Source organism: Harpia harpyja, chromosome 4 (genome assembly GCF_026419915.1).
Source record: "Harpia harpyja isolate bHarHar1 chromosome 4, bHarHar1 primary haplotype, whole genome shotgun sequence".
Classification (NCBI taxonomy): Eukaryota; Metazoa; Chordata; class Aves; order Accipitriformes; family Accipitridae; genus Harpia; species Harpia harpyja.
Window position 1 is genome coordinate 54,502,473 of NC_068943.1, and position 22,116 is coordinate 54,524,588.

Below are 22,116 nucleotides of genomic sequence, written 5' to 3' on the forward strand. Positions count from 1 at the left end.
AAAGGGTTACATGAAGCAACTTACAACCAGTTTGTTGATAAAGAATGTCCACATTTAATATCCTTTAACCCTCTATTAGTGAGGGAGAAAACCTCCCTGTGCTGTAAATATATGCTGTATATTTTGAGGCATTCCAAATATTTAATTGTTGGGTTATGGATAAACTCTGCTTTTCATTGTCTCCTTGCCAGGACAGAACGGACTTCAAAGTACAGGAGCAGAATTCTGCATTCATCAGAGCCTACTGACAAGATTTCATCCCAGCTATTAACCTCTCAGCACTCGGAGCCCAGCTCACAATGGTAAAGGAACCGAGAGATTTAACTAATCCCATTCTAAAGAATGCTTGACTTTTGCCTACTGATGGAAGAAACCAGGGGGTGGGAGGGAGGAAGGGGGAAGCAGTGAAAGGGAGAAGAGAGAAAAGCCACCCTGCACCTCAAGCTTGTAGTTGAAAAAGCCTATTAATCAGGCTGTTGGAAAAAAACATACCCACAAAGCATTAGCACTATTTATGCAGAAACAATTAGTTAGTCCTCATTAGGCAGCATTCACACGATTTATCCCATACCCCCCTCCCCCCAGCACCACCATTTCACAACCCAAAAGCTTCTTAAAATTATCAGTGCATTAAAAGCCTGCTCCCCCTTATTCTGGGCAAGTCAGCATGAATAATGTGCCTTGGTCAAAAACATGACTCCAAAAACACCCTCCCTCCCCAATCCTATTGTGTTTAGCATCACTTGTTTAATTATTTGGTGGGGTGGGGGGAAACAAGGAGGGAGAGGGAGCATTTACCTGCACTCTCCTGGAACTGTGCAAGAACCATGCTTGGGGCTACATCCCTGACGACAAATAGCTGTTAAAACAAAAAAGGAGAGTATCAGCATGCTGCCTGCTTCCTGCATCTTCACACTCGTGGGAATGTTTTAATCTCTAACCAGCATTGTAATCCTACTAAATCCAAGGTTTTAACAAGTCTCTCATATCAAGTCTACTGGAAGGAAAACCAAGGTAGTGGCTCCCTGTGATAGGAAATCGATCAGCTAGTTTTGCAAAGGAATCGTACCTAAAGCTGTTCAAAGAGTTGTTTTTATGCAAGAGAAGCCTCCTCGCCTCAGAGAGCTCAGGTCACTTAGAGTATACAGGTTTCCCTTCTCTGTCTTTTGCAGGTGAACTGGCCTACTGTCCCTGGCTTTACATCTCATTCAAAGCAACTTTTAACTACTCTGGATTTACTTGTGAGCCATCTCTCTGAACAGACAGGATATTAAGATGAGCATCAATTCAAACTGCAGGTAAACTCAGTCAGCAAGACATCCTGATAGTCTGTTCCTACTCAGAGTCCTGCCTTCTCCTTCTGAAATTACCTAGGAAGTTGTCATTCCCTAATAAACATGTTAAACATCATCTCAGGTAGAACAAACAGCCTGGGACTTCTCAAACACCAAAGCTTTACACTTGCCAGGCCAGCTCTAAAACAAGTCTCTCCTTCCTGCTTGTCTTGAAGTTCTGCACCAAAGGGGAAATCCTTTTTGAAGTCAGCAGCAGAACTCCTATTGAAGTCAATGGGCTGGGTTTTCTTCCCAAGGGCAAAGATGTGGATAATCAGAAAAAGAACACATCTGCTAGACCTCTCCAAGATTTTAAAACAAGGCAGAAACTAGTCTCCTGCCCCTAGTTCTCTGTGTAAAGAGTTAGTTGCTGTCCCATCAGTCCTTAGCCCTACTGCCCGCACAAACTGACCACTGAATTGCAACCTGGATACAATGCACTCAAATCCTATCCAAGCCCGCTGATCATTTGGGGGTCAAGCATTTGTCACAAACCTTTGTTGCATTCTGGTCCCATCCAGCCTTCCAAGCAGGTTTTGTTGCCATTCTGGTCACAGGTATGGTGAGTGAAGAAGTCATCTCTTGGTCGACAAAACTTGTTGCAGCCAAAGCCATAGTAATGTTCTGCACAAGTCACACGGATTTGATACTCAAAGTGGGCAACTCCTGCATTATGTTTCAAAGTCTGCCACTGACGGCTTGGATTGATCATGCCAGAGTGGGATGCCTTCTCGATAATGCGATCAGGATCTAGAAATCAGAAGAGATGTCAGAATTAACACTTCGTTTAGGTATCATTACCTCCCACATCACAGTACTCTAGCTTTCCAGGCAAGACTCTCTGAGGCAGCCACTTGGTTTTACTAATTTTCTGTTTTAGAGAGCAAGACAAGGCTGCCCTGGAGCTAAAAACCATTAACTGAAACACACATGCAGCATTATCAAACTGAACAAAGCTTGAAATGAAAAGGGACTGTTAAGTTACTGCCAATCACTTATCCATTTTGCAGTGTAAGGACATCCAATAAGAATCATACAGTTCATGATTAAAGAAAATTCAGCTGCTTTTACTTCTAGCTCCAATATATTGGGACATAATGTGGTTTTCCCTGCTTCTCCATTAATGGTACTAATTTTGTTTTTAACTGGAATATTTACAAAAACATCATACTACAATAGCCTAATAAAGCAATGTCTACAAACTGAACATAAGCACCACAAAAGGTTTGCAGCCTTCTGGGACTCTGGTGTAAACACCAAATTGAAAACTAGCAATGCTGGCATTCAGACGACATCAGTGATCTCATCAGGTTTTGGCTGAGAAATACCGTGGAAGTTCTCTCTTCAGATGTTAGCTGACACTAAAAATTCAAGACTACCAGAGTTCCAAGCAGAGAACTCAAATTACTGCATATGTACTATAGTTCCCCCTTCTCTCTATAGAGCATTTAAAAGTTTAGACTTTGTACTTGACATTTAGTTCCAGCAAAAGTCTTCTGGCTTTGAAAGCCCTACAACTGTCTAAATTATGGCTTGAAATAATAACACTTCACATTAGCTCAGAACATCATATATATCTGTGGTATTTCACTTTGTAGTCCAGGTCTTGTGACTTAAATGATCTGACGCTGCCTTACAACCTGCTGCTAGCAAGCACTTGACTGCCGAGTGAAAGTTTATCATAAAACAGCCAAAATATCTTTGCAGACATAGAACGAAACCAAAAATAAGTACCAGGCTACACTGTTCTGGATATGGGAGCATAATCCAGCAACAGAAGAATTTTAGGTAGAAGGGCAGTTTGCCAATGATCTGTTAGAAAGCAGCGCGTGAAGTACTGGCACATTCAAGTGTTAAGAATTAAAATGTACTTATGTTCAGCTTGTTCTTCCAACAATTACAAAAGAAAGTTTGGGGATTTTATATAAAGCAGAATTGAAGACTAATGAAGTAGCTACATCAAGCTTAAGATGACACATGGGCAGTTTTTCATCTCAAATACTTTTAAAGGTATTGCTAAGGACCTTTGATTTGTAGCTTTCAAAAAGAACTTTCAAACAGGCTTCTCAAGCTTCAGATACCCATTATCAATTCACCACTAGATCCTGCCTGCTTGTCTACAGTTTTGAATAAAGTTAAGACAAAGCACTTGCTGCACAACCACAGAAAAGTGTCAATACACACACATTGTAAGCATTTACCCGTTTTTGGGGGTATTCTTGACTTGAGACTACAGCATTCATTAAATGTTTACAGTGTGAAATTAAGGGCAACAACTTCTTATTAACCTTCTGGTATTTCTGGTTCTATAATACTTTCCATTTAAATCAGTTTTTATTATTCATTGGCACTAAGACCCCAAACCCACATCTATGTCTAAGACTTTCAAATGCATGCAGGCCTTTATTAATTTAAATCCCACAGGTAATGTAGATGCCTAAGGACTTTTCCATACTGGTATATCCAGGGCAATATCATGCCCTGTACTGTGCAGGTGTAAGGCTCTTAGATCTCATCAACAAGATTACTGACTAATTCTAAGAGGTACTTAAGCAGATGCATATCTATTTGCCTTGAATGGGGCTAGTCAAGCGATTATAGTTCCACTCATGCATGCTGGAGATGGCTTTCTGCACTTGCCAAGATTACACCCGGATCTACAGCACAGTTGGAAAGCAAATGCATTTCCCCAAATACCGAGTCTGTGCATAAAGACATCCTGTTTCTTGCAAGTAAAACAACTCTATCCTTTTCTCCTGTAAGTGGCAAAAGAAAAGGGGAATGACACTCAATTTAGTTTTGCAAACCACCCACCACCACCAACTTCCCCGCCCCAAACTCTTGCTTTTCCAGTCTTTTCCCATTCCCCATTGGGCACATACCACTGACAGCTATTTCAGTCCTTGGCACCAGAAAAACAGTCACCTTGGAAAAGAGATCCTTCCTCTTGCCTCTGCTCTATCATTCTTCCCCTATCTTCCAGCTCATTAGGAAGCATGTCCTTGCTGTATGTCTACGACATCTCACTCCAGCCACTGGCTCTTTTGAGCCCTTAACCACAGGCTGAACTCAAATGGAAACATCCTTATTAGTCCACTGGACTTTATTTTTTTAAGGGCCCAGATGAAAACCAGCTGCAATTTCACTTTGGATCATGGCTAAAATGCCTTTCATTTGATACACATTATAAAGCTACCACCATACATTTAAATTCAAGTAAGGTCTCACAGACTTAAGATCCCTTTCCATTAGCCATCACCCACAGTTTTCACAATGAAGTATTAGCATGTTCTTTCTTGTACAAAAATTTCTCCACCCTTCCCTATTCCCACCTGTCAGTACGCACTTACACAAGTGTGCTGACCCAGACTTCAGGAAGGCATTGCAACAACTCTTCCATTCTTAGCCCGCACAAACAATGTTTTAAGTTTCATAGTAAGCAATCCCAAAGCAGCAGACTGGTTAAGTAAATAAAAAGCAGCAGTCAGCTAGGCTTGAGAGAAAGCGGTCTTCCTAATTCCCCTGACATCATCTGACTCAGAATCCCATGCTTTGATAGAAAGGTTAGAGGAAACATTAACCAATTAGCAATTGATGAAGTGGAAGAGAGAGGTTTTCTGTACATCTTTAGCTTCCACTCTGCACTTGGCTGTCAGAGAGTTTGTTACTTTCATTCACTTTTTGTGGCTACACTTCAAAGCTATTAATCTGTCTTTTTATTCAGTGGGCAACTGTATCAAAGGTTTTAGGCACAGAGAAACTAGCTATTGCGACTACCCACCTTTGCTTCTCAGTGCTCCCGTTTCTGGAAATTTTAACTATGCAGCATCAGGAAGCAAACAACAACAAAAAAAGCCCAGACTCCTCTAAGCAGTTTGGGTGGCCAAGGACACCACAGTTATTTTTGAAAGTCTTTGTTTCAGACAACTTCCAGCTATGGCTTGGTTTACCTTATGCCCGACTGGAATTTGCATGCAACTGATACCAGTAATTTACAATAGCTCTTTGACATCGTTTGAGATGCAATGTCAGCTCCATTAGCTTTATATATGAAGCGACAGTAGCAAGATGGCATCTAGACAAGAACCAGAGTAAGAAAACCATTAAAGCTGAATCTTGGCTCCAACAAAGCACTATTCTCATCAACTTCAACAGGGCCAGAATTTAACTGCAAGCTACTCTTGGAAGTGAGACAAGAGAGAGTATGTGGTAAAGGGAATGTAGGAGGAATGGAATGTAGAGGGGGGAAGGAAGCATCCACTCTAGGATCTCCCAACAACTGCATTCATCAGAGGATGCTAGAGCTATTGAAAAGTTACACAAAGCCTACTAAACCCACTTTTCCTTTTTTTTTTTTTTTTTTTTTTTTTTGAGAGCTTTCACAGAGTCCTTACAATTCAGTAGTAATTAGGGTAAAAGAAAATCCTGGACATCAAAAAAAAAAATACTCATCACATTATATGATGACAATTATTTAGTTCTAATGATTTCCTTAACTAGTTCTTCAAGACTTATTCTTCAGCTATGGGAAAGCTGACTCTAAGTAAAGCAATGCAGTACAAAGGAAAAGCTTTGTGCAGTACAGTGACTGAAGTGACCTACAGATGGATATGTGACAGCAAAGCTAGAGCAGGAATGCAAATCAGGAACATATGTAAGAACATGTCTGCACTTGGTCAAATGCACTGCTGAGAAATGAGGCAATTTTGTTTGAAGACAACTGTACTTCCAGAACATGAAAGCAAAGAAAAGGTTCGTTGTGTAGCTTTGGAAATGCAGTTGTTTCATGAAAAAAGATGAGCTCTAATAATAGTAAAAGTGGCAGAGACCCAGTCTGAAAAAACTCTCAGATCCTACTGTAAACAAGACCTTCATTTCAAATTCATGCATCTTCCATTTTTAATACAACTCCGCTGCTGCAGCAATCTATTTTTTACTCCTCCATAAAACACTTCATAGTCAAGAGCCAAGAAGTCTCCCCGCCACCGCTCCATGACTCTGCTGGGGTAGGGCCTGAAATCACAGGTACTGCAACAGTGTTGAAACGTTGCTTGTTGTAAAGCAAACCGTGGCTATCACTAACAGGCAACACCAATCATCTGCAATGGACAACTTCTTTTCTGGAACTAAGAACTAATAGGACATCCCATGTATATTAAAAAAAAAGAACTAAAGAGCAGATCTGTGCAGAAAGGTTCCCAGACTCAAAGGCCATTCCCAAGCAGTGTACTCTTCACCATTTTAAACATAAAACCACAGCACTGTGCGCATTTCTACAAGGCCCTTCTTTCGTGAAGCATGAAGTCCATTCCATTACTGTGCGGCTGTCACCTGGCATTCCAAAGTGGACTACAAGCAGCTGTTGCAAGATTTGTGTAAGATGGGCCACAGTGCTGCTGCTTCCTTGTTGACGGAAAAGTCTTGTTGTGTTAACAAAAGGTGTATGAGTTCAGATTCATACTTTCTCCTGCAGCTTTTACCACACACTATTAAAGCCTTAGATTGAAAATAAAGCTAATTTTGCCCACCTACTTCAGTAACAGTAGGCAATAAGCAGAACAGCTCACATGCCAAGAGACTCTATAAAGCTTCCTCTAGCCAACAGGAAAAGCTTAGCAGAAAGTTTGAAGCCAACCAAAGACATTCCAGGCAAAAGATTCCCACCCTTGATTTCCAGCCAGCTCCACCAGATGTCTCTGGTAAATATTTTTCAACCCCTGAATATAAATCCCTAGACATCCAGCTCCCAAGGAAGAGCTGGTAGTCACTCCTGTTTCTCATCTACAGTCATTAGATAGATATCTATACCAAGTCTTATGGAGATTTTTTTTTTTAATTTTTTTCTTTTTTAAAGCGGCATGTTCAGTTTTGAGAAGTACATAGTTTATAGAGAGGTCCCAAGTCGACAAGACTTAGGCTTCTGAATATCAGTCCTAATTTAAAAAAAAAAAAATCCAAACAAAAAAAACCCTGAAAAAACTCCTTGGCTTTTATTCTCCCTAAGGAGAAAGAGGGAATTAATAACATCTATTTTTAGGCATCACACCATTGGTGCCTAGGTAAGCGAGCTACTCACCCTCTACAGGCAATGTGAGGGAGACAGGCTGCTGCAGAGCCTGGAGTAGTTACTCCAAATTGTCTGGGGGAGAGTTTCTCCCTCTCCTCATGCTCTACTTCACAGAAAGTTCATTAGACTACCAAAAACCTTTAAATGGACAGGAAATCAAGGTGTCCAAAGTAAACAAACCAGCAGAATGAATACTTACTAGTAGAGTTATCATTGTAATCCCATGCCTCAACAAGCAATGTGTAGGATCTCTGCAAAAAAGAAATGAGAGTTAGTTTCAAAGCCACACATGACTAAGGAAAAAAAAAAAAAAAACCCACAAAACCAAAACCAAACCACCCCCCCCAATCTTAATTAAAAAGAAAAATCCTGATCTCTGCCCTAAAACGGAGTACTTGAAATCGTAAATAGGTAATAGATTATACTTGAGACAAACATGATCTTCTTGAAACCCCATAAGCTACCTTATCCAGTCTGACTTAGAAGACCTTTCACCTTGGATAGCTCATCTTTGTCATCATTAATGCATCTTATGTACTTAACCAGGAAGTACAGCCTTTGACACTATGCTGTAGCCACAATAAAGCATGGGTGGAAGAATTGCATATGGAAGACAGAAAACACTGGGCTAGCTTAGCAGCATCAAAAAAACCCAAGAAAACCAAACCAAATCCCCACCCTCTACAACTGCTTCAAAAGAATTCTAGTTACAGAAGAGTAGTCTTGGTGTCCCTTCCCCCAACCATCCTGAAAGCAAGAAGTGTTGCTAAGATTACTGTGCTCTGCCTTGACAGCGCAATCTCTAGGGACTTTGCTTTTCAGCACCCCCTTTGAAAGCTTTGTCTGCATGAGGGCCATTGCAGCTCCCACAAGTATCAGGTAACTGAGGGAAGAACTGATGGACATGGGAAGGGGGTGGGGTGAGAGAGAAGCACTGTAAAACAAAGGCTAAGATCAGACTATTTGGAAGAGCAGGGAAAGGGAAGATGCACTATCCACCCCGTGTCACATTTACAGACGCACTAATCTGCCAATGAGCTCTTTAGCACTCCAGTAATAATAATCATAAGCATAAACTAACTGAAGTGACTCCATGGGTTGGAAAGACGCCAGCCATTACATCTAAGCCACCTTTATCTTCAATTCTAACTTGAGAACAAGAGCCATTAAAACATCTTTCCCTCCCCCAGCTCTACTCTGAGATATTATTATCCAGGCTGTATCTTTCAAAATTGCCATTCGGCCAGCCATATCCAAACTTACAGAATGATTCAAAAACAGAACACCACCCCCCCATCCCACAAAAAAGCTGAGGAAAAATAAGAAAAAACATGACTTGAAAAATAAAAAGTATAACAACAACAACTATAAATGAGGTAATAAATATAACATCTTTCTGGTGAACAGAACAATAATAGAACAAATAAAAACTCTCCATGAAGGGTTTTCATGCTTTGCCATAGAAGCGGTGTATCGTAAGGTTTATTTCTTAATAGTATCTGCGCTCAGTCACAGTCTGCTCATTTGTGGTCTGCAGTGCTTAACACCTTTTCTGTAACAGAAACCAAAATACAGTTCTGAGAGTAAGCTGCTACAAGGTGCAAGAGTAAGGCAGACCTCAAATTCCTTAGGAGGAGAGATTAAAAAAAAAAAAAAAAAAGAGTTGAAGCAGACTGCTTTCTCACGACTGGACACAGCATGCAGCCTCTGAATGAAAACCTAGTTTGTGATGGACACCAGCTTGCAATATAGCCTAAATATGTTTCATATTCAAAGCAGACTAAGATTCCATTTCATTCACTGATAACTGTGGGAAAATGCTTCCAAAAGTAAGCAAAGCTGGGCAAGCCAAGACATGGGCCCAAACTTCTATGCAGAGGCTCCACTGGCCCAAACCATTTTTGGTTAACATTTCATGAAAGTTACATCTTATTTGTTACTATTCTAGACCAAGTCTGTCAACACAAAAGACACTCTGAAAATAAAATAAACCACAACATGATCATTTAACACTATTTAAAGCAGATTTAAGAAGTCCTTACACAAGTCAGAGGTAAAACAAACAAACAAAACCAGAATAGAACTCCTGAGCCATATTACAGATACAGATTGCATTATCTTGGGTGCTTCCTCACTGGTTTAATTACCAACATTGAGAAGCACAAGCACAACATGTTACTGCAAGCTTGAAAAAAATATTATGATATAGAGAATGAATTATGGCAACTAGCACTACTTCCAATAAAGTTAAGGATGTTTTCCTTTCAGCCTTGCATAATTGTTTTGGAAGATTATTTTGTCTAAACCCATAGCAACAGTTCCCAGTTGGTTCTCAGGACTGTTTACCAACACACCTAGCCCTTAAGGAAAGGAAAGGCTGAATCCTAGCTTTAAGTGCTACTGTTGCTAGATACTTGTGTGACCACTTTCCAACACCACACAGGAGTTTGTTTAGACACTTCTGCTTAACTGGATGGAAACAAAATGCAGGGGGAAATAGACCTACCCTAGCAATTCCCTTGTTTCTATGTGCCTCCTCTTACCTCATCTGAATATTTTAAACAAAGAATCCCTGTCCTGAAAAGGGACGATACAAAGAATGGCAGCTTAATCTCCTGGCTCTGTCCCTCTCAGCATGAGGCAGAGAGGACAAGACTTCGTGTTCAAGATGGGACACTTCTGAACAAAAGGCACACAGACACCCACAGTCCCACAACAACAGTAGCACACCCCCCTCAACAATCCAACTATTGCATACCTCTAGCCAATTTCCCCCCCCGACCCCCCCAAAACCCCCCAATTTTGTGCAAAGACTGCACTGTTGAGATTTTTTAAAAGTGCATATCATCCCCACTCTATAGATCAACAATTCAGATATCTCAGGAATGACTACTTACAGCGTGGAGGTTTAAGTTTTCCCATGCCCATAGATGACCTCTGCCCATCTTTGAATAAATATATATATATCCAGACACAAGAATTCCACATCATGCACCTTATTCCATCAAAGAAATGACCTAGGCAACAAGGCAGCAGTGAACTTTCTGGAGTCACACCCAATTAGCCACTGTAAACCTGAGCTTGACCAGAAGGCAGGGATTCTGGCTCTAGAGGAAAGGCAGCTTGAAAGAAACAGCAAGCCGGCACACTTGCAGAACATCCACAGTCTGATCAGCCCAGAGGACTGAAAGGCAGCATGGTCAAATTTAAGCAAAACTCCTACGAGTTGAGCTATGAGAGGATGGAAATGGTTAAGTTCACACTCCAGAAAACAAAGAAAGCACCAATGTGCAAGAGCTATTCTCCTCAATGACAAGACACCACAATTTAGTCTTGATCCATTGATAATAGTCTTTCTTGAGTTGTATTAAGACCCTGAAATCCATCAGAAACCGTCCCTTTTAAGGGTCTGAAAGGGCAATGAAACTTCTTTTCTGGTTATTTAAATGAAATACTAGCAGCTCCAGGTAACCAGAAGGTGTTCAAAGCTCTCGGCTTGATTACCTTCTCCCCTCCCTTCAGCCAGACATCCACACAAAAGAGGTGGTTTTATACTTTAGCTTCTAAAGGCATTCTGCAAGTCAGTAGGACAGAGCAAGATTAAAACATCAGCCTCATTAGTGAAAGGACTGCCTCCTTTTTGAAAGAGGTTGCAACTCGTCAAACTTCTTTCCCTCCTATCCTTGTGGTTAAACCATGCAAGAGCTTTGCTGAGCATATGAAACCATGACTAGACAAATGCAGTGCGAAGTTTGCATTCTGAGTGCTGCGCCTGCTCCTCCTCTGCCAAACAAGGAGAGCAGGTTAAGCCCAGCAATGTTCTCCTCATGCTCTGCCAGCCATGCACAGCTGTGAAGACCAGTTTGAGAACGGTGCCCGCACCCTGCCTGCGTCGTAGGGAAGACGGCAAGGAGACTGGCACGCTGTCACAGCAGGCCACAGCAAATTGCCAAGAGCACTGGCAATCCCTCCTTCCTTCAGCTAGAAGGAGGTGAGATAGGGAAGAGGGAAACTGAGGCATATTTCAAAGTGCCCAAGGGCCAGGGAGGAGGGTGTCTCTGAGCAGAGTTAAGGCTAGTCACAAAACCACTTCCTCTGAATGTCAGCAAGACTCTCACTTGGGTACCCCTGTTGCCATGTGACAAGTCACGATGACGCTATATAGATGAGCCACAACGTCATGCCATGGACAGCCAGTCAACTCTGACAATAGACAACATAACCCTCTTAACCCTTTGTTGAATGCAAGATCATCAGGAAGCTCTTCTTTGGGCCAGCCTACATAAGGATAAGGCAACACTCTGTAAAGCTGTTACTCTCTCAACCCTGCGTATATACACAAAGGCTAAGCTGTAACAATCTCACACCTCAGAGTCCATGGCCAAGAGCTAGGCTGAACCTCAAGCAGGTAGTCCAGCCAAGAGCCCCATCAGAATATGCCCACACGAAAACAAAGCACTCTGTTCCTTTTGTCTTCATTTTGAGTAGTTCCTTCACTGCTGTTAGTGCCAGTAAACACTTCATTGCCACATAAAGGAGACATCAAAACAAATTTAACTATATTAGCAGCTTCCAGGAGAGACTTTTCCCCCCATTCTGCCTTGGCACAAGCCAAGCCAGTAACCGAAGTCAAGACCTTCTCTGCGATACAACTGCCACCCTCCTGCCAAATGATGGACACAAAAGTACCGCTATCCAAACTATGCATACGCTTAAGCATCCAGTAAACCAGGCTGATTTCTGATCTGGCAAGCCTGCTGGAATAATGAGTATCCTGTGAATACATAATGTGCTGAAGTTGCCATTGTGTGAAGTAAGTCCATGGTTTGTCTGGGAGCCGAGTAATGCTGAGTCTACTGCTGCTTCCTGTTGCTTGTCCTGTATTAGCATTATTTTTGGATAGGCCCCATTATGTTCTATAATCCTCACTGCAGTCAGTATGGCCACACTATTGTTCTTGGTTAATATTAGCAGTCAATACCTCTGTCTGGGTGGCCGGACTACAATGTATTCCGATCATGAAACTAGCATGCATTAACCAAACAATGTACTGGAGTAGAGAGAGGGGGAAGACTTGGGGTCCTCACTCTTCCCCTCCTTTTAAAAAAAAAAAAAAAAAAAAGTGTGAGAGAGAGAGAGAAACTTTTTTTTTTTTTTTTTACTTTTTACTTTCTTTTTAAACTAATGATTTTAAGTGATCTCAGCTACCAGGGTGCTTCATACAACAACAGCATTTTAATCAGCACCTTATCTAGTTACAGAGTTATTTTCTCACAGAGCCCTGCTTGTCAGAGACTAGCAGGTAGGCCAAAATGTCAATGGTTGCTTTCAACCTTCCCCAACAAGTAGATTACCTGCTCTTATCAGTCCCCCTACCTGTTTAAAGCATCCCACTGATAATTAAATGCACCAGTTACAAAAGGGTGGCAAGGTTAATAGAGAGAATACCTAGTAGCCAGCCAAGCAAAACAGTCAGGTTCACATAGAGCAAGCCTGAACAAGAAGTCTTTCTACTTATTTACCTAAGTGTATAAGAACTGGGTTGAGCTGGTAAGGGACTCTGCATATTTGACTATTTACAAACCGCTTTAACCACTTCTATCCACATTTTACAGTTTCTTCTGAATACTACAAGAATAACGAGTGTAACTTATGCTGCACAACAGTGACCACAGAACTACGAGCTCCGCAGACTAACAAGAAATGAACACAACAGCTTCTAGTTTTGACATCTTTCCCCATGTTACAGCATATATGGGTTACCAGCTAAAATTATTAGAACTGTGTCAATTAACATTTAAAACTTCTATCCATCAGCAGAAATGCAAAGTCAAGTTTAGTTTGAATTTTCAAAACCAATCCTGTTGTTAGTATTATCTACACAGAAATACTTTTAAGAACTGTAGCATAAGGTTTTTGCATGTACTGCAGGGTATCAGACTTCAGAACTTAAGTGGGAACAAGTGCCATGTAAGAGTGCAAGCCTCTTGTATGGCACATCATCTCACTTAATTAGCTAAGGCCCAATTCTACTAGCTTCAGAACTAGTTTACTTCTATTCCAACCTTCAGTCCGCAATGAAGTCGTAAGTTTCCTTGACTTAACTAGAATTTTAAGCATAAAGCATCAATTTTATGCAATTCATTTTCAGACATGCAGACTTCCAGCTGCATAAACAAGCTGACAGTGTTGGATGCATGTAGTCTGAGAAAGTTTAGGAATAAGCTTCAATGTTAGGCCCAGTCCAGCTGCCACTGAAGTTAAACTAGAGCAGGCCTTTATTATAACAAGAACAAAAATTCTAGGAGCAGGCAGGATGAGGATTTATTTTTAGATATATTATGGTAATATAGTCAAATAGATTTACCAGGAAGATGAAGTTCCGAACTCAATGGAACATAAATAACTCTTAAGAACATGTAAGAAGTCCAAAACCTGCAAATGGATGGATCGCTTCTCTGCAGTCCTGGGAAAAAACAGCCTTGTGGATGCTAATTATGCTTCACATATCACTTAATACTTGCAGCTCTGTTTTAGATAGTAATCCTAGGCAATACATTGCACTTTCAGTGCTGAAGATTTATTCTTGAATTATTAGTCAACAATAAATGACACAGTATAGATTTGATTAATATGTATTTTGTTATTATAAAAATTTCTTCTGATCTACTCATGCTCCAAGATGACTTATCAGGCATTCTTTAAGAAAAGCTTGAACAATATCTAGCATTTGCTTCCACAAGTTTTCAAAAAGTTAACTGGAGGGAGGGAAAATCAAAATCAAAAAACAAGCTTTAGTTTTATGACTGTGACCTACTGTTTTTTTAAAAAAAAAAAACAAACCAACAACAGTTGAATGAAGTGATATTTTTCTCTCAGATTCAAAAGGCTGTTACTTTAACATGTCTTGTGTCAAGACCGGGGGAAAGTTCACGAAGCTTAAAACACACTAAAGCTCTTTCACTATCTCTTCCTAGCCAGAAAAAAAACAAACCCATACGCAGAAAAACGTATTCTACATCTTCAGGAACCAGTAGCAGTAAGATTTGTCATTAAAAAGGGGAAAGGCCGACTATTTTATTTTTTTTAGTAAGATTGAAATAAGATGTTTAAAACTCTTTTAATTGTATTTTTAGCTAAAGTCATTTAGATGCTGGAAGGTTTTTTCCACCTCAGTAGTTTCCTGGTGTGTTGGTACAATCGGCCCCAATATTAAATAATTACAAAGATCATAATTTCAGGATAAACGAGCCGTTTGAAATTAGAGCTATGCATACCAAAGGAATTGCCAAATTTGATCTCCTCCTTACTCAGTCTCGCCAAACCCCCAAAAGATCTTTTACACAAAAGCAAAGTTTAGTGCTAAGCTTTGCTTAGTTAATTCAAGCACAGCTCCCTTAAGGTGTAGCACACATCACACTTTGGATTCTTTAAGAAAGGCAAGAGATTTGATTTACGTCAGAGAAGAGCATGTGTCTACCATGAAACAAAACTTGTTGAGACAGACTTTGACAAGTGGAACATGGAAATTCTTTTGTTCCATACTTTTCTATATGGCTTCATAAGCCAAGCTTGCCTGTCAAGAAAGTCACTGAAGTCTCAAAATGAATGCAAAAAGCAAGCCTACATGTATTTTTTTTTTTTAAATCATCATCACTATTGTTTCAATTTACTGACGAATTGCTAGCTACTGCAGGGGCAGCTTTCTGATGCACTCCAGTTCCTTTATGCTGGTCTGCTGCCCTGTTTCCTAGCAACTTACTCAAACCTCCCATCACTTTAATTTATGGCCCACCATCTCCACACCGATTACTCACAGGGGTACATATCAAAACTGACAAGAGCAAACTGCATAAGTTATAAGACTCCAACATTTCAAATCTACATTACAACTACAAGCCAAATCTAACAATACATTTAAAGCACGCCATTCTCTTTTCTTTCTCTCCTGAATGATGAATAAAGGCCTCTAATGCAATATAACTATTTTTCACAAGCGGCGTAAGGGGGCAGCTTGACATGGGAAGAGATTTTTTTGTAATTTTTTTTTTTTTTTTAAAGTACTCAAGGCAACAAGACTTCTTAATGTTACCGACTCAAGCTGGAACATCCAAGAAAAGCCTCCCTCAGACAGTAGAACACAAACAATACATACTCAGAGATGAGCATGAATTTTCAAGTGCAATATGATTAACATTTTGGTCTAGCTCCTATTACCTTTACTATAATTTGCAGTTGGATGTATTCAAAGACAACTCTCATGATTAGCCACATTGGTAAATGCAATGCTGGTCACAAGCTTTTAGTAAAGTCAATAGTATTCACCCATCTGAAGAAGTTTTTTTAAGTTCTGAAATTTCAGCATCAGATTTGACTAATTAAGTTTACTACTTTATCTGCAGAGCTTTCAAAATGCCTAAAATGATTTGTGTACACAATTTTAGTACAAATAAGAGCTTTGCCACATTAAATATTCTTTTGTTCAAATGCCATTTGAAAGTCACAATGGCTAGCATAAAAGCTGTGTCCTATGGAAGTTAAAGCTGGGAGGCAGGCTTGATAATTGCAAACAGACTATCATCACAATCTCAAAAAGTGCATTTCTGCATGGGAATATGCAAGAGTTTATTCCAAAAATTCCAGTCTTAGGGACCAGAGTGTCTGAAGTTGGCGAGTTTTACACATTTCAAAGGCTGCACTGGAGTTTTGCTGCTGCTGCTCTAGGATTCCAGTGCTCAATTAGATTCAGCAGGACAATAGAAGCATTTCTTTTACTAAGATGCAGGCAAGCTTAAGAAACTTGTGCCAGGGTCCCCACCCCCAAAACCCCACCCTCTACATACAGATTTCCCTTCCCAACCCTATGAAGAAAGGGGTTATTAGAAGGAACACATTCAGTTTTCACATCATTTTTACATACATACATGTATCTTCAGATTCGAGGCACTGGAATTACTGGGAGCAGGGTAGGGGGCTAGTTTAAAAAAAAAAAAAAAGTCCTTGATGAACCTGACTTTTCTGAAAAAAAGTCAAAATCTGCAACACAAGCGCTGCAGCCATTGGCAGAGCTTCAAATACCTCAGATTTTTACAAAGCCCTTTATCCCTTTGATGGCATATTTGATAACAGTTTTATCTCATTTCATGTTAGAAAAAAAGAGAAAGAAAAGAGAAAGAAAGAAAGGAAGGACTTGTACTTCTAACAGAGAATACTTTTGTTAACTCTGCTATTGTACTTTGTAATACCATCTCCTTAAAAATGCAGACTTGATTTCACCCTTGTGCCTCTCCAGCCCTCAATACTCCAGAAGTCACAACTGACAGAGGAGGCAGGTAGGAGGCAGCACAGGACATTTCAAGAACACATGGCTGCCTGCAGCACTTGGCTGTAGGACTACAAAAGTGGGTGTCTACACAACTGGAGAAGGAATGCTTTTGGGGCGGGCTTTCTCCCCCAAAAGTCCAGGCTCCCCCAGCAACCAGTCCTTATCTAACTACAAACGGCCAAGCTTTGGAAGGAGCGGAAAGTCTACGCATGCTTCCACCTTGCCAGCTGTGATAGTGACAGAAGATAGGAAACAAGATTCACCCCTCCCCTGCGTGCACGTAAGAGCCCTCCTCCCCTCGCAAAAATGACCTTAGGCATCTAGGTTAGGATGACTGGATTTTCAAAACTGCTGAGCATCAACATATCTCAAGGCAGTCAGTGGGAAATTGTCTGCTCAGCACCTTTGGAGAAGGGGAGGGGGGGAAAAACAGTTTTGTTTCCTAGGTGATCTCTAAATATAAGTTTTAGGAGCATAAATTCGGGAGTTTTCAGCTTTTACACCATAGCGTCCCAGAGAGCCACCTCAAAAAGACACACTGATGTGTGTGCATAAGAGGCCCCCAGACCAGTCATCCTCAGTTTTTGCTCGCCTGCATGCAGTACTGCTGGGCACAAAACAATGCACTTCCTGCCATCCAAGGCCACAGCAGTCTTCTATGTCCAAAAACCCTACAGCCCTGGAGCGTGCATCTGTGGGTCTGTCCTGGGTGATGGCCATTTTGTAAAGATGGTCCTCAGTTTCTGTGCAGCAAGTACAGGACTCCACTGCAGAGCTGACCATATTCAAAGCTTCAACCCTCTCGAGCAGAAGAAACAAGCAGCACTGAAGTCTAAGCAAGTGTTTCTTTACATGACCAACAGCAAAGCAGGCTTCAGCTAATGAAGGGGTCACCCATCCTCCATCTCACCGCTCTACAAGGCTGAACAGTATTTGTTAGAGTGGACAACACCGGGAAAGTGCCTGGCAAAGAGCCCCACCTCCCTGAGCCATCAAGTTTTGCACACAACTAGAGCGAAGACAGAATCTATGGACTGCAGAGGCAAGTAGCCAGAAAAAGGTGTGCTGTGGGGAGGAGTAGGTGAAATGCACCATAAGCTAAGGCTAGGCTTTTCTCAGTCTTTAGCTTCTAGAGGCTGCAAGTACCTCAAAACATAGCAAGCTTCCCAGGGAAGCTGGCAACTAGTTCAACAAGAGCAGTAACAGCAGCTCCCATCAACACCAAGCAGTGCAGCAAGATCTCCCCTTGGGAGAAGCAGGAAGCCTTCCCAAACATGCTCCAGGGAAGGAGGCCAGCTATGACACACACTTTTCACACGGGATCCCTCTACAGCCCCTAACCCACTGCTCTTTTGGCTTAAGCCCAAGACTTAACTGGTTAGGAAAAAAAAAAAAAAAGAAGAAAAAAAATGAACTTCTGACCTTCTAAGTCTCAAGAGACTTATTCATGCTGTAAAGTGCAGAGATACTGGGTTTGCTTCCCTGACCCATTTAGATCCCCCTCACTGCACATCTGACTTTCAAATTTAACAGGCTGTGCATTGTGAGCCCCAGGGAACAAAAACAAAAACACCACCACATTTTACTCATTTCTGTGCTGCGGATTCCCGACACTCTTGCCAAGACGCCTGCTCCCTCCCCAATCCTGGTCCCTCTCCCCCAGCGCAAGAAGTTAGAGCTCAGCTTACTATGGCCATCTCAAACAGCACCGTCCAACAGACACAGAGTCAGAGCAGGCCATGCAACTCACCGGCCAGGCAAAGCTGAAAGGGATAACAATCCGGTTCTTTTCATTATTCCGGTTGTACTTTAAATTGAAGGTATTTCCTCCAATGACAGGAGTGGATTTGGATCCAAAGCTGCAAGGACCGCCAGCAGTGACCCGCGATTGATACTCCTTCAGGCAAACTTTAAAATAGGTATCACACTCGTCTCTGGTGCATTTTTTATCTCCTGGGTTTCGGGTGCCATCACAGCAATTTCCATTTTGCAGTTCACCATTCACATTTTGCATGGATAAGATCTCCAACTCGAACTGTCCTGACGCTAAAGTCACCTGTTAATCCCAAGAAAGAACCAGAGGAGAAAACAAAACAAAACAAAAAAAAAAAACAAAAAACAAGAAACAGACAGTTACCTCACTTTCTTCCCCAAACACAATCTACAACAACTCTGCAGACAGGAGAAAGTATTTTAAGTGTGCTTTCAAGAAGCCCATGCAAAATATTAAAAAAAAAAAAAAAAATCCCAACCACTCCAAGCTTTTCCCTATCAGACCTCCATGAGAAAAGCTCATAAATCATCCCAACCAAATAATGCCATTAATGCTAAAAACGAACCTTAAGTGCCAACTGCAAAAACCACCGTGTGTGTGAGGGAAGCTTCTAAATCCTTAGAAAATAAAACTAAACCAAACCAAGAGTGCACACGTGAGGGCAAACCCAACAAAACGATGTAGCTAAAGCACCCTGGAAATACAACCCCTCTGCCTTGTGCGAGGTGCAGCTGAGACGGGGAAATAGCCTCCCCGCTCAAGGCTGCCCAGCTGGGATTCAGACCTTGCTCATTAGTCACCCCAAGAGTACTGCAATTAGCCCTGGTTAAAACAAAACAAAACAAAAAAAGTAATTTCGAAAAAAAGCGGTTTGCTGTAATTGCATTTTTTATTCCCAGGGAATTAAGTCTTGCTGCAAGGAGGACTTCTGCGTTTGCCATCTCCGCAGAAAAGTTAGCAGCAGCAGTTAACTCCACTCTCGCTGGAGGAGCTTGGCAACAGCGCCTTGTGCACCACTGAAGGTTTGGGTTTTTAAAAGCCATCTACCGCAATCACTGTGGGAGCCGCGTTTCGCGGAAAAGCGGCAAAATTACCGCAACCCGCTCTGCGCGGCGGCCTCGAGAGCCCAACTCAGGCTCGCTAAAGTTTCCCCTCTCCCTCCCTCCCCTCCCGCTGAGGGGCTGCAGCCCTGGAGGACGCGCGGTGCCCAGGTACGTACCTTTGCCCGCAGCCCCAGCAGGGCCAGGAGGAGGACGAGGGAGCACGCCGCCGCGGCTGCCCGCCGGGGCGCACGCATGCCGCCGCCGCCGCCGCCGCCGCGCTGCCTGCCTGCCCGCCTGCAGGCCGCCGCCGCCGCTCGCTCCGGGACGGGGAGGGCCAGGAGGGGAGGAGGAGGAGGCGCCGCCGCTGCTGCCCGCCGCCGCCCCGCTCTAATATACCGCGCCGGCCGCGGCGCGCACCCGCGCCGAACAACGCCGCTTTTCAAGCGCTTTCAATAGCGCCCCGATCTTCAATGCAAAGCAGCCCAGCCTCCTTTTATTCTCCTTATTCTGTCGCCTCCCTCTTTTCTTTCCCTTTTCTTTTCTCTCGCTCTCTTTTTTTTTTATTATTGTGATTATTATCCCGATCCTTTTATTTCTTTCAGGTCGCCGGCCACCGCGCGCTGGAGGCGCGGCGAGCCCCCCGCCCCCCCGAGACACACACGCACACACACACACACACGCGCGCGCGCGCACACACGCACGCACGCACGCACATGCAGCACACACACCGCCCGGGAGCCGGCCGCCCGTCTGGGAGCCCCGCCGCCGCTCGGCTTCATCTAGCCCACGGCGGCAGGCGGGGAGGCCGCCCGCCCGCGCATGCGTCCATCCATATGCATGAGGGGGGCAGGAGGAGGGAAGGAGGGAGGGAAGGAAGGAGGGGAATGGCAGGAGTAGGGGAAGGCAGGTACCGGCAGGAGAGGAGGAGGCGGAGAAGAGGGTGCAGAGAGGAGAGCTAGCCAGCCGCGGGAGGTGGCGAGCCCGGGCCCCGAGCCGCAGCCCGCCGCGCCGCCCCACCTCCCTCGGGAAAGCCCAGCTCCGCAGGTGCCTCCCGGGCTACCTGGAGCAGGAGCCCGCCGCGGCCTCGCTGAGGCGGCTCAGGAGCGGCGGGCGGGCGCGTTCCCTCCGCGGTGCCCGCGGCTGAGGCAGCGCCGCGCGGAGGAGAGGGCTTTTCCCGCCCGCCCCTGGCTGAGGGGACGTGCGGGTCCTCCCTGCCCGGGAGCGGAGCGGGAGCCGTAGCCCCTTCCTCCTGCCCCCCTCGGGGCTGGCTGAAGGAAAAACGAAGCCTTTGGGGTCGCTTTTGAAGCGAAAACTTCCCCTGCCCTCGGCCGGCGGCAGCCACCCGCGTTACCTGAGGCAGCGCAGCTTTTACGGGGTGGGGGGCGCGCGCGCTCGCGGCGCGACCGTTGAGGGACCGTTGAGGGGGCGGCGGGGCCGCTGAGGTGATGGCGCTCCCCGGCAGCGGGTTTGCGCTCCCCGAGGGGAAAGGAGGGACGAACGGCCCGATCGCTGAGGTAGTGGCTGCTGGCCTGGCCAGCGGCTCTCCTGAGGGAAGCGGAGGTGGCAGTTGTCCCCGTCGGACTCGTTGTCCCCTCCTTAACACGAGGCCGCACCACCAAGCATCGCCCGTGGTTCAGGAGGGAAGGAGCTGGAAGCGGGGCGCATCCCTCAGCTACAGCTCCGGGCTGATTAGTCCGGGGAAGACAGCGTTGGCTGAGTGCAGAGGCTCCCCCAGGCTTGCCTGCTCCCGGTGCTGGAGACTCACGTCCCAGCTGCCCAGCTTCCAAGTGAGTGCTGGGGTTTGTCAGCCACATCCTTTCAGGAGCAGGGTCCTGTGGCACGTAGCCAGGTGTTACCTGTGGGACTCCTTGCCACAGGACACTAAGAAGCCCAGCAGTTTGCACAGTAGCAAAAAGTGTTCAGACTACCTCCCAGAGGAAGAGCCACGCATCAAAGGGCATTGAACAAAAAAAAAAAACCCCAAACCCCACCCCTAATTTTGTCTCTGGTTTGGGAAGTCCCTGAGCCACTGAACTAGAAGTTGGGTGAGTGTGCTCGGAACTGTCACTGCATCACTGTCCCTTTGTTCCTGAGGTGCTGGAGACAGGAACCTGGCCTACATGACTTTCTGTCTGACCCAGAAAAGCCATTCTTATGTCCCCATCTCCTATTCCACCCTGATCTAACACAGTAGATATGTGAATGTCTATTTTATACACCAGAGTCAGTGGTATAGAGGAAAACAAGATTTCTGACCCAATTTTATATCCTTTGTTTTCATTTCCTACGGCAAAAGCAAAGTGCATGCCTGTTCTTGGCTGTAGTGAGGTCTGTCCTGTTATGGAGCGTCTAAGGCTGTGAAGCTGGTGGTACTTGTGCCCCTAACCCTAGAACCATGCTCATACTTTCATCAGACTCCTGCAGATCACTTCCCATTTGTGAGTTCAAAACTTAGATTACATACCAGCAATTTTGGCACGCCTGTGAGGTGCGCGGTTGCCGAATACTCCTTCCAGCCTCATTCAGCCCAGAAGTTCTAATAGTATCAGTTGTTCCTTACTTGGAGTCATTAA

The 22,116-nt window shown here is 43.8% G+C and overlaps 1 protein-coding gene across 1 annotated transcript in view; it reads right to left on the reverse strand.

Moving 5' to 3' along the window:
- The window catches only part of JAG1 (jagged canonical Notch ligand 1), a 36,765-nt gene extending 16,414 nt beyond the window's left edge, over positions 1 to 20,351 (reverse strand). Inside the window, exons 1-5 of the mRNA XM_052784096.1 lie at positions 19,720 to 20,351; positions 18,477 to 18,782; positions 7,601 to 7,652; positions 1,830 to 2,084; positions 799 to 859 (exon numbers count right to left, since the gene is read on the reverse strand). Of these exons, the coding sequence (XP_052640056.1) occupies positions 799 to 859; positions 1,830 to 2,084; positions 7,601 to 7,652; positions 18,477 to 18,782; positions 19,720 to 19,797 (752 nt within the window). The 5' untranslated portion in view covers positions 19,798 to 20,351. The remainder of the gene's footprint in view (positions 1 to 798; positions 860 to 1,829; positions 2,085 to 7,600; positions 7,653 to 18,476; positions 18,783 to 19,719) is intronic.
- Between the last annotated feature and the right edge of the window lie 1,765 nt (positions 20,352 to 22,116).